The sequence below is a fragment of the Leptodactylus fuscus genome, chromosome 8 (assembly GCF_031893055.1).
Source record: "Leptodactylus fuscus isolate aLepFus1 chromosome 8, aLepFus1.hap2, whole genome shotgun sequence".
Lineage (NCBI taxonomy): Eukaryota > Metazoa > Chordata > Amphibia > Anura > Leptodactylidae > Leptodactylus > Leptodactylus fuscus.
In genome coordinates this window covers 21,933,958-21,950,438 of record NC_134272.1, presented here as the reverse complement: position 1 = coordinate 21,950,438, position 16,481 = coordinate 21,933,958, and the positions used below count along the sequence as shown (strand labels likewise).

The window sequence follows — 16,481 nt, the reverse complement described above, 5'->3', positions numbered from 1 at the left end:
TTCAACTGTTTTATTATATTTTTTATCAGTTTATGAAACCTGTACAGAAGGTATATAAAAGAAAAAGAAGATCAAAACTTTAACACAATTATAAAACAAGTTGTATGTAGAGTTGAGCGATCAGGATTGGAAAAGATCGGATTCCGATCGGTGATCGAGCAAATTTCACGATTGAGATCGGCTGGAAATTACCGGAAATCGGATTTAAAATCGATCTTCAAATCTCGAGATCTGCTCAACCCTAGTTGTAGGTCAGTAAAGACCTGGCTCTTCATATCGGTAATTCCCGATTTAAATTTACATCATACTTTCAGACGAATGGTCAATCTAGAATTTTTCCAGTGTTCCCTCAACTCATGGAATAACTTACAATTGTGTTGGCTTCATGTAAACGTATTCTTGTACATCAGTTTATTTAGTTTATTGGTTACTTGCATTAACAAGTCCATGTCCTCCATTGATAATGACTCTGCTAACCATCTTGTCTAGTAAAAGCGCTTTAAGGTTTCTACCCTCTGATAAGACAAAGTTAACCTTGACCTCTACCACATGACCCTGGCACATCAGACTGATTGGTCCCTTTAATTATAGGCAATGTTTTATTTCAAATTCGATATCCAGAAGCAATAGATAGACATTAGTCGGATATACCGTCCTGCATGTGCCATTTGGTCATTAGCTCATCCTGGGAGGTCTATAGTCTACAATTTCCTCCTACTCATCCATGGACATCTCCTGGGAGAAGCAATACTTTAACATAAGCAGACTGTGAGATGTAGATGAAAAACAAATAACGCTAAGACAAACCAAACCAACGATTTGCATCCATTTTCCTGACACACAACCTGATGCATGACTACCCCGACATCATATATTATAGCTGGAAGTCTCTGAAGAACCAACATCATGGATCTTCATTCTTTGTTCGAAGTACATCTTTTTATGGGAGCTGCTTGCGGATTATCTACAGTTGTCTTCAATTCATGGATTATTCATGTTAATGCTAAAGACTGGAGAAGAGGTGTCCACCTAAATCTACCAGATCAGATTCTCACTTTTCTGGGTCTCAACAATATCCTATGGCAAGCTGTGTTCTCTTTCGACATGTCCTCCATTCAGACAAACCTTTACACATCATTCGACCAGATTCATATCGGTTGGATAGGATTTATGTTGTTTCTTGGGTCCACCAATATCTGGTTCACTGCTTGGCTTTCCATCTACTACTGCATGAAAATTGTTAATTTCACAAGTCGAATCCTTTTAGTCTGCAAAATGAGGATTTCTAGATTGTTACCAAAGCTCATGGTGGGGTCCATAGTTGTATCATTCATTGGAAGTCTTGTATCATTTTGGAACATTTACCCTGTAATAAATCACAAAGTTATTGAAAACTCAACCTATAATCTGACTAGTGAGCAAGCTTTCATATCGATAACACCTTCATATCAGATAGTAGCCTTTCTGGGGTGTATTTTACCACTCATACTAACTCTTATCCCCATAGGCTTGACTTTGAGCTCACTCTGGAGACACCTGAGGAGGATGAACATGAACACATCAGACTCCCACCAACCTAGGACACAGGCCCATGTTAGAGCGGCCAGGACCATGGTGCTTCTAGTATCTCTACATACGGATCGTATCATATCTTCAATGTATATACTTTCAAAAGGATTCAATTTTTACGATGTTGATGTTTCAATTTTCGTTTGTTGGTATTTTATACTGTGGTATTCTACAGCACAAGCCCTTGTTCTTATACAAGGCAACTCAAAATTGAGAAAGGCCAGTAAAGGAATATTAAGCCCCAGATGTCATGTGGTGTCTGACACCAATATAAACCTTCATTGACTGTAAAACTCTTAAAACTTTCTCCTTAAAATAAGTCAGTAGGGAGTGGACATATCGTAGTTGCTTTTAGTTTTTTGCAGATTTATTATATGTTTATCATCACTTCCAGAATTTCCCGAAAGTGCAAAGGTCACGTTCATATTTTATCTCTACAAATATGTCTTAAAATATTGCTGTTTTTACACTGATTTGCTGCTTTATAGCTTACTTATCAGCTTTGCTATGCAGACTGGGACAGAGTAAGCAGAGTCATCTCAGTTTTACTGTATAGCAGAATAATCAGAGTCATCCCATTAACATTTCACAGAAAGTTCAGTTGAAATATCTACTTATCATTAAAAATAAAGGTCAGGAAAGAAAACATTTTATTATCATTAATGGTTGTGGTCAGTAGAATTGTCACATTTTGATAGAGGAGAGACCCAAGAGCATAATAATGTACCGCATATCATGTAGCAGCAGCCATTTTAGTTTGCCCAAGACAAATCCAAAATGTTACCATTTTGGTAAAAATCAAACTATTTGAAATATTCAAGATGCTATTTGGTAGGATTTTATGGGCTCAATGCTGTGAATTTCCATCTCTCTCAATTGAACTATGACTACTGTAGAACTGATCTCCCTAATAGTCGGTGTAACTATTGAGGTTATGGTGGGAATAGCCTTAAACATGAATCTATATGGAAAGTCATGCATGTGAGAATATGGCTATTCCGAGAATTTTTTAAAAGTTTTGGATTTTTTTTCTTATGTTGTTAAAATGTAAGAAAAACTTTAGAAATTTGGTATCACTGTAATCATAACAATACTGAAAATACTAGTAGTCCTAGGCCTCAAAAGCCGTTGGGTCCATGCTACACGAAGCATTTCACTATCATTGATAAAAACGTTATAATGACTTCTGTGATTAAACTTTAGATTCTCAACATTTGGTAAAAATTTGACAGGTTGAATTTGAGAACTTGTATCAGGTATAACATTTGCTTGTGTTGGCTCTTGCCTCATTTACGTTCATGAAAATCTAAGTCATTTGTTTACTGTATATGTTTCGGAGAAACCTACATAACATATGGTGGTGATGCAAAATGGTCAACTCTGAGCCACATAAAGTCACTCTATAGAGGGCAGTATACTGTGTCAAGGCCAGAAAAGGGGGCACTGTAAAGGAGCAGCATACCTTGTAAGGGTTTAGTAAAGGGGATGTTACACCATGTGGGGGGCACTAAAGGGGGTGGTATAGTTTGTGGGGTTTCAGTAAAGGGGGCAGTAAACGGGCCCTACAATGCTATATATGTGTACTTTATATTGTACAATCTACACTGCAGTCTATGGTACAATTGACACTTTAATACAGTAACTACCTTTAATTTAATGGAAGCCTCCTCTGTATTAGAGATGACCAGATCCAACCCAAATTTTCCCAAAATTTTTTATTTCAAATTTGACATCCAGAAGAAAGAAACATTTTCTGATATTAGTTGGATATACCATTCTGCATGTGCCATTTGGTCATTAGCTCATCCCGTGAGCTCTATAGTCTACAATTTTCTCTAACTCCTCCATGGACATCTCCTGGAGGAAGAAATACTTTGACATGAGCTGACTACGTGGAATTTTTTCATCTAGTAAATTGTGGATGCAAAGCAAATAACACAAACCAAACCAAACGATTTGCATCCACTTTTCTGACACACAACCTAATGCATGACTACCTTGACATCATATATTATAGCTGGAAGTCTCTGAAGAACCAACATCATGGATCTTCATTCTCTGTTTGCAATAAGTTATTTAATGGTAACTGCCTCTGGATTATTAGGGCTTGTCTTCAATTCATGGATTGTTCATGTTAATGCTAAAGACTGGAGAAGAGGTGTCCACCTAAGTCTACCGGATCACATTCTGACTTTTATGGGTCTCCTCAATGTCCTATTGCAAGCTGTGCTCTCCTTTGATATGTCTTCCATTTACACAAACTTTTTCACAATGTTCAACCGAATTCATTTCAACTGTATAGGATTTACTATGTTTCTTGTGTCCACCAATATCTGGCTCACCGCTTGGCTTTCCATCTACTACTGTATGAAAATTGTAAATTTCACAGGTCGAATCCTTTTAGTCTGCAAAATGAGGATTTCTAGATTGTTACCAAAGCTCATGGTGGTGTCCACTGTTGGATCATTCATTGTGGGTCTTCTATCGTTCTGGAACATTCACCCTGTAATAAATAAAGACATTTTTGAAAACTCTACCTATAATCTCACCAATGAACAATATTTCATATCGATAACACCTTCATATCAGACAGCAGCCTTTCTGGGGTGTATTTTACCACTTGTACTAACTCTTATCCCCATAGGCTTGACTTTGAGCTCACTCTGGAGACACATGAGGAGGATGAACATGAATACATCAGACTCTCACCAACCTAGGACACAGGTCCATGTTAGAGCGGCCAGGACCATGGTGCTTCTAGTATCTCTACATACAGGTGTGATTGTAGCTTCAATGTATATGCTTTCAAAAAGATTCAATTTTTATGATGTCACCATTTTCCTTTGTTGGTATTTTATACTGTGGTATTCTACAGCACAAGCCCTTGTTCTTATACAAGGCAACTCAAAATTGAGAAAGGCCAGTAGAGGAATATTAAGCCCCAGGTGTCATGTGGTGTCTGACACCAATATAAACCCTTAAAACTTTATCATTAATAATAATTCAGTAGGGAGCGGACATATCATAGTTGCTTAGAATTTTTTGCATTTTTATAGTATATTTATAGCCATATAAAGTTACACCGAAATTCCGAAAAATGAAATTCCTACATGGATGTTTTGGTCACTAAACTAAACCTGCAACCCTACTACCAGACTCTATTTTGATTGAAACTTCTTGATTCAATACGTTCTTATCTGAGTTCTTGACTAATTGTCTTTACCGTACAATACAATATACTGTGACGAAGCTTTAGGCAAGTGTGGAAAAAATGCTGTGTATTAAGAATGTATTCAGAAATTGAAGGGTTAATAAATTGCTTTTGTCAATGAACAAAATGATGTAGATGAAGAAAGGAGAATTTAAATCCCTCCAATATTTGGTATGACCTTTGCCTTTCCATCAATTTTTGTTGGTGTTCCTACCAGCATCTTGGAAAACTAAGCACAGATCTTCTGTAGATGTAGGCTTGCTCCAATATTTCTGACTCTTCATGTCATTCCAGACAGACTGAATGATGTTGAGGTCAGGGTTATATCTGAGGGGACATATCATCACTTCCAGGACTCCTCCAAAGTGCAAAGGTCACTTTTATACATAGTCCAGTCACATTAATGTGACCACCTGTCAAAATACAGAATAACCACTTTTGGCAGAGGTGACTGCTGCGAGACCTGCAGGAAGAGAGGGGATGTTGTGATGATGTCACTGGGATGTTGAGCCATGCCGACTCCAGTGCCGTGGCCAGCTGCGCTAGGTTACGCGGTTGAGCATCCATGGCGCAAACAACCCAATCGAGGTGGTCTCATAGATTCTCAATTGGGTTCAATTCTGGGGAATTTGCTGGCCAAGGGAGTACGATAAACTCATCCTGGTGCTCCTCGAACCACGCACGTACACTGAGAGCTTTATGACATGTTGCATTGACCTGCTGGTAGATGCCATCATCCTGAGGAAATACATTTTGCATGTAGGGGTGAACATGGTCCGCAAGGATAGATGCATACTTGTGTTGATCTATTGTGCCTTCCACAATGATGAGTGCACCCAGATGGCTGATGACACGTGCCTTCTGCGATTGGTTATTTAACGTTGACGTCAAAAGTAGGCGGTGGTCACATTAATATGACTGGAATGCGTATTTTATCTGTACCAATATAAGTCTTGAACTATTGCTGTCTTTACACTGGCCACTAGAGTACACTAGTCTGATATTTGCTGCTTTATAGCGTACTGATTAGCTTTGCTGTGCAGACTGAGATAGAATAGGCAGAGTCATCTCAGTTTTACTGTAGAGCAGAATAATCAGAGTCATCTCATTAACATTTCACAGCAAATTCAGCTGAAATATCTAAGAAGGTTAGGAAAAAAAACATTTTCTTATCATTAGTGGTTGTGGTCAGCAGAATCATCACGTTTTGATAGGAGAGACTCAAGAGTATAATAATGTACCAGATATCATGTAGCTGCAGCCATTTTAGTTTCCCCAAGACAAATCCAAAATTCTTCCAATTTGATAAAAATCAAACTATTTGGAATATTCAAGATGCTATTAGGTAAGATTTTACGGGCTCTATATCCTGTGAATGTCAGAGGGATTCAGCAGATTTTTTTTCTCAATCCCCACCCCAATCTGATTTTTTCCCCAGCTTCCCAGTACATCCTACGGAATTTTGAATGGTACCGGGAAAAAATAAAATTTGTCCTTCAAAAATGAAGCCTTCCTATGGCTTTGTGAACAGTAAAATAAAAAATGTATGGCTTTTGGATGGTGGGGAGTAAAAAACTAAAAACGAAAATTAGAAAATGACTACGTCAGGAAGGCTCTAAGTTAAAAGGGGATCATGTAGATTTGGCTAAACTGTATCCTGAAAATGCTACTAGTCCTAGGCCTCAAAGGCCACATTGAGGCCTCAACTGCCTTTAATTTAATGGAAGCCTGTTCTGTATTAGAGATGACCAGAATTAACCCAAATTTTCAAAAAGTTTTGGGTTTGACCCAAGCACAAAAATTTCGAGATTTGTCATCAGAGAACATTCTGCATAATAAATTCACTTCCGTTTTTTGATGAATTTATTTGACTCAAAATTAATCTATGGGATGAATTGTCGAAACAAAACAAATCTTAAGAGGTTCGCCCATCTTGAGGTTTTTCTAACAGCCCCACAAATTTTCTAAGGGGTTTACAAATTTATTTTTGCTCTGGGACAGGAGCCGGATCCCCTCTATGTCTTTCATATTTTCACTAGAGATGAGCGAGTAGTATTCGATCGAGTAGGTATTTGATCAAATACTACAGTATTCGAAATACTCGTACTTGATCGAGTACTACTCGCTATTCAAATGGAAAAGTTCGATGCAGAACCAGCATTGATTGGCTGAATGCTATACAGTCGACCAATCAACGCTGGTTCTTCTCCTACCTTTAGAAGTCTTCTCCGTGCAGCTTCCACACGGCGTCTTCCGGCTCTGAATTCACTCTGCCAGGCATAGTGCATGCCCGCGCTACAAGAAAATGCCCGCTTTGACTATAAGCGGCCATTTTCTTGTAGTGCGGGCATGCGCAGTCTGCTCTGCCCAGGCCCGATGCCTGGCAGAGTGAATTCAGAGCCGGAAGATGCCGCGAGGAGGCTGCACGGAGAAGACTTCTCGGAGGATCCAGCCCGACCCTCACTCGTGGACTTGGTAAGTATAATTTGATTGAACGTTGCCTACCCCTGAAACAAGCATTTTCCCCCCATAGACTATAATAGGATTCGATATTCGATTCGAGTAGTCGAATATTGAGTGGCTACTTGAATCGAATATCGAATATCGAACATTTTACTATTTGCTCATCTCTAATTTTCACTTATCACTCACAGACAAGGATTTCATTGTCTGTTGAACCTCTTTCCACCGATCTCTGTCCACCAGTGTGTTCTTTGGCCCACTATAGCCATTCACATTTGACCTTTTGTCTTGGATCCTACCTCTTAATCCAGGATATGATAATCTTTTTATGGTCCTTGAACTGCCAGACATAGCAGTGGCTCCAACTTAACCTCTGAATTATTTTAACATGAACAAACTACATGGAATTTCTTCATCCAGTAAAATGTAGATGCAAAACAAATAACACAAACCAAGCCAAATGATTTGCATCCACTTTCCTGGCACACAACCTGATGGGTTACTCTCCTGATATCTTATATTATAGCTGGAAGTCTCTGAAGAATCAACATGATTTATTTTTCTCTGTCTGAAGTAACTTATTTAATGGTAACTGCTTCTGGATTATTTGGGCTTGTCTTCAATTCATGGATTGTTCATGTTAATGCTAAAGACTGGAGAAGAGGTGTCCACCTAAGTCTACCGGATCAGATTCTCTTTTTTATGGGTCTCCTCAATGTCCTATTACAAGCTGCGCTCTCTTTTGACTTGTTCTCTCTTTACACAAACTTTTACACATCTTTCGACCAGATTCATTTCAGCTGTTTAGGATTTATGATGTTTCTTGTGTCCACCAATATCTGGCTCACCGCTTGGCTTTCCATCTACTACTGTATGAAAATTGTAAATTTCACAGGCCGAATCCTTTTACTCTGCAAAATAAGAATTTCTAGATTGTTACCAAAGCTCATGGTGGTGTCCACTGTTGGATCAACCATTTTGGGTCTTTTATCATTTTGGAACGTTCAACGGGTAATAAATCGCAAAATTTTTGGAAACTCAACCTATAATCTCACCAATGAACAATATTCCATATCGATAACATCTTCATATAAGATATTAGTCTTTCTCATGTGTATTTTACCACTTGTACTAACTCTTATCCCCATAAGCTTGACTTTGAGCTCACTCTGGAGACACATGAGGAGGATGAACATGAATACATCAGACTCCCACCAGCCTAGGACACAGGTCCATGTTAGAGCGGCCAGGACCATGGTGCTTCTAGTATCTCTACATACAGGTCGGATTGCAGCTTCAATGTATATGCTTTCAAAAGGATTCAATTTTTATAACGTCGCAATTTTCCTTTGTTGGTATTTTATACTGTGGGATTCTACAGGAGAAGCCCTTGTTCTTATACAAGGCAACTCAAAATTGAGAAAGGCCAGTAGAGGAATATTAAGCTGCCGGTGTCATGTGGTGTCTGACACCAATATAAACCCTTAGAACTTTATCATTAATAATAAGTCAGTAGGGAGCGGCCATATCGTAGTTACTTACTATTTTTTGCATTTTTATAGTATATTTATAGCCATATAATGTTACATTGAGTATAGAATGAAATTCCTACATTGATGATTTGGTCACTAAACTAAGCCTGCAAGCCAACTACCTGACAGCCTGCAACCCAACTACTGGACTGTCATGTCGCTCTTTGAAATAAAAATAAAAAAGTTATGGCTTTTGTAAGGAATGGAGTCAAAAATCAAAAAATAGCTGAAGTGGAAAGGGAATAAAGGGATCCTATCATTCAGTGACTATTTTTCTCCCTAACATCTCGGAATAGCCTTAAGAAAGGCTATTCGTCTCCTACCTTTAGAAGTCTTCTCCACGCCGCCGTTCGCCTAAAATCACGTTTTTTTCTTGGTATTTAAATGAGTTCTTTCGCAGCACTAGGACGTCCCCAATGCTGCCAGAGAACACTCCAGCGCCACCTCCATCTTCTTCTGGAACGAGGTCTTCACCGCGTCTTCTTCCGGTGGTGGCTTCTAACTTCTAGGACTAAGGCAAAGCTGACTGCGCATGCTCATCGGCCACAAGAAACATGGCTGCTTAAATAGTATTGTAAGCGGCAATTTCTTTGTGGCCGACGGGCACGCGCAGTCGGCTTGCCCTAGGCCTAGAGAGTTGGCGCGCTGGAGAGTTCTCTGGCAGGATTGGGGACAAAAATTTTCTCTTAGTTTTTTCATATTTGAAGGTTGTTATTTGTTATATTGTGTTTCTTCTCTGTGATACTTTGTAATGTATCACTGTATGTTCCTATTACTGTGAACATAATATACTTCTACTATGCTGTTTTGATCTATAGTAGCCTGTAAGCTGCATATGAATATATATATATAATATATCTTATACTGTATACTATTACACATTACAGTATGGTGATGGTATGCTTGTATTATTTTGCAATATTTACTATTTAAAAAAAATGTCATTGACAGATAATATTTAACATCATTTTTTGTAGTAAATTTTGTTGCCTCAAGTTAGTTTTTTTTTTTTTTTTTTTTGAAGATTTTACTAGAGGTCTAGGAGTCTATATACTGTGAGTATATGGGAGAAAATAAAAATATGGAAAATCTATATATATATATATATATATATATATATATATATATAAAACTCAAATTCTGTAGCAGTCTGCTCTATACAAATCCACAGTTCTCGCCCAATTTGGGTGAAATTTGGCACCCCCCCTCTCCACCTACAGGAGCAGAATACTGCGCACGTTACTTCTCGCTAGCGTCCCCCCGTCATGAGATTTGGGCCTCCGAAGTTAGGCCTTATGCATATAATGGGGAAATGTGAAAGTGAAAGTGCTGAGGGGAAAACAACAGTTGTGACTGACCGGAACGGATTATAGCGACGGCGCCAAAGAGTCGCTGCTAAAGGGGTCGCACCACCACATACAACACACAAACATTTCACGAACATCATATAAACATCACACAGACAGCACACATACACCAACCCACAAGCACAACACCACACAAATGCCACAACACACCACACACACACCAGACCACTCTAGACACACACAACACAAACACCACCCCATAAATATCAAATGCACACTGCATACTCATACGCATGCATGCAAACACACTCGGATGGATGCACACTATATACACGAACGAACAGAGCACACACAACTACTAGACGCATAGACACTTGCACTGCACACGCACAAACACATGGATCACAAGTGCACATACTTGCATACATATACATGGACCACACATGTATATGCACACACGCATACATACCCATGGATCACACGCATGCACAGACACACACACGGACCACACCACACACGTGCACACACACATACACACGCACACACTGACAAAACACGTCTGGTATCCTTAGTGGCTGTTCGAACACTAAAGTATTTTTCACGGGCCTCCAGGCCATGGATTTGGTGGTTGCATGGTGGACTTCTTTGTGCACAAAGCTGTGAATTTTGCAGTTCCATAGAAGTCTATGGAGATATAGAATCCACAGCCCAGAGACCCGTGAAATATACTGCAGCCTTAGGGGGCGTTCACAATACCGTCTGTGTCTGACAGGTAGTGTCCGCTCCTAGTGTCCGTTCAAAATCTGGCACGGACATTAGGAGCGGACACTAGATGTGTCCATGACACTTTTCATTCATTTAAATGGTGATCGGGTGCGTTGTTTTGCACCCCGTGCCTTTCCTTCACTGTCCGCATGTAAAGATGTCCGACTTTTTAAGCGGACAGAAAAACCCGACATGTAGGTTTTTTCTGTCCGCTTGAAAAGTCGGACATCTTTACATGCGGACAGTGAAGGAAAGGCACGGAGTGCAAAAGAACGCACCCGATCACCATTTAAATGAATGAAAAGTGTCACGGACACATCTAGTGTCCGCTCCTAATGTCCGTGCCAGATTTTGAACGGACACTAGGAGTGGACACTACCTGTCGGACACAGGCGGTAGTGTGAACACCCCCTTACTGAGCAGCAATATTGGTCAAGTGAAAACTGCCTGATAGTAAGATTGTCATTATTGCTTTCATCACTGAAGCTGCTGAGGTAAAGTGAAAGCTGAGCTCTGATTGGCTGCTATGGGCCTGTGAGGCGGTTTTCATTACTGAGATGTCGGCTCCTTCAGGTCATAGTATGGGTCCATTCACATGGAGGAAAATGGTGAGGAATTTCGTGGGGAATTTCAGAAGCCTCCCATTGACTTCAATGTTTTGTTTTTTTTTCTGCTAGAACTAGAGTTTTTTGACGAGGAAAAAATCTGCTTCAGGAATTAAGAAATGGGTTTTTTAAAGCTTTTTTGGAGCATTTTTTGAGTCTTTTTTCGTTTTTGTTTTTTTTCAGCACAATGCATGGACCCTGAAAAAAAACACTACCATTTTCTTCCATGCGGTTTTTGCCAATACTGCGCCCAAATCCCCAATGTGGATTTTACGCCACCCATTGACTGCGTTGGTGTTTGCAGGCGGAATCCGCCTGAAGGAAGCTTTTTTTCTGCAAGGTGAAAAATAAAGCGAGTGGAACCAATAGAACTCTATGGGGAGGCGTTTTTTTTCCATGTGGATTCTGATGCAGTTTCAGCGTCAAAATCAGTGCCAAAAAAAGGAAAATGGCGCTGTATTTGGCACTGAATTTTCAGCTAGCAGAAAAGTACATGAGTGAAAAAAAAGCTAGCCAAACTCATTGAAATCAATGGGAGGCTTTTTTTCAGCTCTAAAAATTCAGCGCCAAATACAGCATCATTTTCCTGCGTGTGAATGGACCCTAATACTGTGTGAGGGCTGCTCTGGATTTACTATTCCTCCTATTGTATCTCTTATCAGTGTCAGGTTTTGCTTCCAAGCGACATGCCCTTCAATTTTAAGCATCTGCAGTTCCCAATCCGTCTTGCATTTGCTATGACTTTAAAGCACGGGCTGGAAATGCAGCACTAAAGCGCTGCGGGAACAACTGTGGCATGAACATATCGCGGTTCTTTCCACAGTGCTTAGAACAGAAAGTTCACAGAGTTTTCCTCCGCGCACTTTCTCTTACCATTATATCTATGGGGAAGTCGCCGGCGTTTCCGTAGATATAATTAACATACTGCGATTTTCAAAACCGCAACGGTTTTGGAAATCGTAGCATGTCCATGCTGCAATTTTTTCCGCAAAGTGGGAATGGGATTCACATGAAGTACTGTAAAATGCCGCGATTTTTCCGCCATGGGCAAATCACGACGTTTCCGGTCCGTGGGGCCTTGGCCTAAGGATAAGTTCACAATGGCTTTTTTGGTCAGGATTTTGAAGCTGTATCTGCCTCAAAATCCTGAACAAAAAGACAGCTCCCATGGATTGGACAGGTTTTTTTTTCTGGGGGCCATTTTGTTCCGGCTCCTGGAAAAAGAAGCAAGATTTTCATTCTTCCGACCATTTCGCCTCGCGGCATCCGCCTGAAGACACTCTCTCCCAACTAGGCTCATTCACACCAAATATTCACGGACACATGTGGCCCAATCACAGGTCCAGTCGCAGCTACCCGTATTTTGGACCGCCTCAGGTTCTGGTCCAAAAAACCCAGTGTGAACTGATCCTAAATAAAGCACAAGGTCAATCACTTAAAGTAGCCGCCATTAATTTGGAGAACCCGCGTTTTTCACATGGACAGTTCTACGTTGCTTGCTCTAGAGTGGGTAACCCCAAAAATCTTTTCATATACAGGTATGCACCTGAAGGTAAAAGCGGAAACATTGTTACCAAGAAGCACCACAATAGATAGTTGTATAACTGTAAACCAATGTTACTCTTTTGCCTGTTAACTACTTATAGATAACACTGGAGGGTGGGGGAAGGGGTGCACTATGTTGTTAATTGGGTGTAAAATAAGATAAGATAAGATAATCCTTTAATCCTTTAGTCCCACATTGGGAAAATTTCGGTAAAGGTTTTATATGTTTGTGTAGGGTGCATAAATAGTTAAAAAAAATAGATGTAATAGTTCATACTACATAATATGTATTGAATATGTAAAATCAATAAAAACATTGAAATGAAAGAAAAATTTGTTGTTCACATCAATGTCACGACAAATTAGGAAAATGCCAAAATAATAAAAATTTTAAGCGGAAAAAAGATTTACTGTAGCTCTGAGAATGTCAATTACAGTGTGACACTGAAAACTTTACTTTAGCATAACCAACAGTCTAACATATTTTACGTGACGCGAGCGAAGCCGCCGGGTATTCTACTAGTATAAGATACATGTAAAGGGGATTTAAGAGAAATACAGAGTGAACTAATGACTAAGTGTATAAACTCTAAAAAGACATTTAGGGTTGAAGGATCTTCCCAGGCCCGGACGGCTTGTTTGCTTGTATAATGTTGTTATGTAAATGGGTAACTAAGGCGCGCTGGATATTTCCATCTATCTCAATTGAATATGTAACCTGCTATCATAAGGCATGCAAATGTTGGCACTACGGCAACTGCAGACCTGATTTCCCTGATAGTCAGTGGAACTATTGAATTTAAGCATGGATATTTGGCTTATCCATATAGCAAACCTAAAAAATTGGTATCCACAGCATCCCATAAATGCTCTATGGGGTTGAGGTCGGGCGATGGGGCAGGCCATTCAAGGGTCTTGAGATCACTGGTGTGTTCATTAAACCAGTCCTGTGCAATGGCATGTTGTATTGTCCTGTGGGTACACAGCATCCCCATCAGGGAACTCCAACAGCAGAAAGGGGTGCAGATGGTCTGCCATAAGTTGCATGTATCGAGCAACGGTCGTTAATTCCAGCACCTGGACAATGGGGCCCATTGCGACCATGTGAACATGGCCCAGATTATGACAGAGCCACCTCCCAAATGGACAAGTCCCTGTTGGCATGCAGGATCCATGGCTTCATGGGGTATATGCCATACTCTCACACGCCCATTGGCTCTGTACAACTGGAACAATGATTCATTAGACCATGCCACATGCTGCCACTGTTCTATGCTCCAATGACAATGGTCGCAGGCCCATGCCAGTCTTCAAGCTCTGTATTGCAGAGACAGCAACGGGACACAGGTCGGGCATTGACTGTGGAAGCCTATGTGGTGAAGTTCTTGGCATACAGTCCTGGTGGAAATGGGGTCCTGGTGCCCCACATTCAAATTGGCCTTGATTTGACCCACAGTAGACTGTCAAGAGCCTAGTATGACTCTGTGGAGGTGACGTGACGTCTGTACATCGAACACTCATGTTCAACCACTTTACGCGGCTGCCAATGTTGTCTCTGCGATATTGCAGGTGCGCCTGGCACACAGTTGACCGCAGAAACCCAAATTCCTGGCTGATATGCTATGCCCAATTCATCTTGCACCGATTATCATCTCACATTCAAAGTTACTTAACTCGTGTTGGCATCATTTCCTGGGGTGTGAGATAGTGAACTTGGTGACTCTCCTGAGTCGAATGATGGGATCCCCTGTAGCGAAGCATTTTCTCCCATAGACCATAATGGGGTTCAATATTCATTCGAACAGTCGAATATTGAGCGGCTATTCGAAACGAATATTGAATATCGAACACTTTACTGTTCGCTCATCTCTAGTCCCCACCTCCCAGTGACATACTGCCCTATATCAATTACAATACAAGACAGTATGCCACTGGGAGGCAGGGACTCCTAACATCATAGATAACTATACAGCTAGGAGTCCTGCTCTCAGAAGAAAGTTCAAACCGGTAAATCTGACTAACACATGGACAGAGTTTCACACGTGAAACAGTCGTGTGTGGCTTCCCTTAGTCTTCTGTAAATCAAATCTATCTTGATTTAACATAGAAGAGCCAGAGGTAAGCAGAATTACATCAGAACCAGAACCAGTCTTAGTAGACCCCTCTTAGTAGATCTCTGCTCGGCAGTATACACTCACATGTATACATATGTAAAGTTCTAGAAAAATCTAGAACAAATCCATACACACTGACAAATAATCAAAATTGGTTGTCAAAGTGAAGACATGTGAACCCAGCATTGCCAAAGACGTAACAGCGACATGGCTTATTGACCAATTACATTAGACATTGTCTGTGAGGTTGATCTAGAGGTTCCCAACACCCCGCAGGGCCCGGACATTCTCCACTACATCATTTGGTTGCTATTTAAATAAAATATTCCTGATTTGCAAAACATGTAAAAACAAGTCGCAGGCTAAAATATTTTTGCATGACTCACATCCTACATGTTTCTCTTAGCTTCACCCACCACTGGTCCCAACAGATCTAGAGGTAGGTCGCGATGTTGGCCATGAGGTGGATCCTTCTTTTAATCTTTGGTATCTTGGACAGTGGGACGGCATTTATTCTGAACATATGGATATTGGTGATCGGTGCTCGAAGCCTGAAGACTGGAAAGAGACTGAATCCTCCTGACCTAATCCACCTTGTCATAGGAGCGGTGAATGTTGCCCTCCAGTGTTTTCTAGTCTCAAAGGCTATTTTATCTATTTTCTTCACTTCTGTAATATTTGTTAGGGAGGTCTATGTCACGACCATTATTGGCACCCACATTCTGATGTATTTTACCTACTGGCTCACCGCCTGGCTCTGCCTTTATTATTGTGTCACCATCTGTAACTTCAGTCATCCAATGTTTCTTTGGTTAAGGAGGAACATCTCAATGTATCTACCACATCTTCTTCTCTTGTCGGCAGTGGGCTGCTTCTTCATTAGTCTTCCCACCATCTGGACTGCAAATGTAAAAGTCACTCTACAATATCCAGCGAATAGCTCCCTAAATCCCATATTTATCAGTGGGACATTCAGTTTTAAGCCATTTTACATACAGACGGCCTCATTTATGGGAAGCTTTTTGCCTTTTATCCTCATTTTTGTCTCTATTTTGGTGACCACCTCTTCACTTTTAAGACATCTATGGAAGATGAGGCAGAAAGTTTCTGGATTATCCCAAGCCAAGAACCAGGCTCACATTAATGCTATCAGAACCATGTTTATGTTCCTTGCTCTTTCCATCATATTCTACATAAATGAAATTCTGTTTTTTTCTGTAAGCGCCAACCCTGAAGTTACTTATACCATAGTCAACTGGATGATATTTATCACTTTTCCAACTGCAGAGTCCCTCATCATTATCTTTTCCAATCCCAAGCTAAGGAACATTTTCATGGAGCAGTTTCTATGGTTTACCAAAAAGTTATAG

General features: G+C 40.3%; 2 protein-coding genes across 2 annotated transcripts; both read left to right on the top strand.

The window, feature by feature from the left end:
- Positions 1 to 906: 906 nt before the first annotated feature.
- Positions 907 to 1,854, top strand: LOC142217197 (taste receptor type 2 member 40-like). The gene has a single exon (XM_075285386.1). It carries the CDS (start codon positions 907 to 909, stop codon positions 1,852 to 1,854), a length of 948 nt encoding a protein of 315 aa, XP_075141487.1.
- A 13,706-nt stretch (positions 1,855 to 15,560) lies between these two features.
- Positions 15,561 to 16,481, top strand: LOC142217196 (taste receptor type 2 member 40-like). Its single transcript, XM_075285384.1, has one exon. The coding sequence runs from the start codon at positions 15,561 to 15,563 to the stop codon at positions 16,479 to 16,481; it is 921 nt and encodes a 306-aa protein (XP_075141485.1).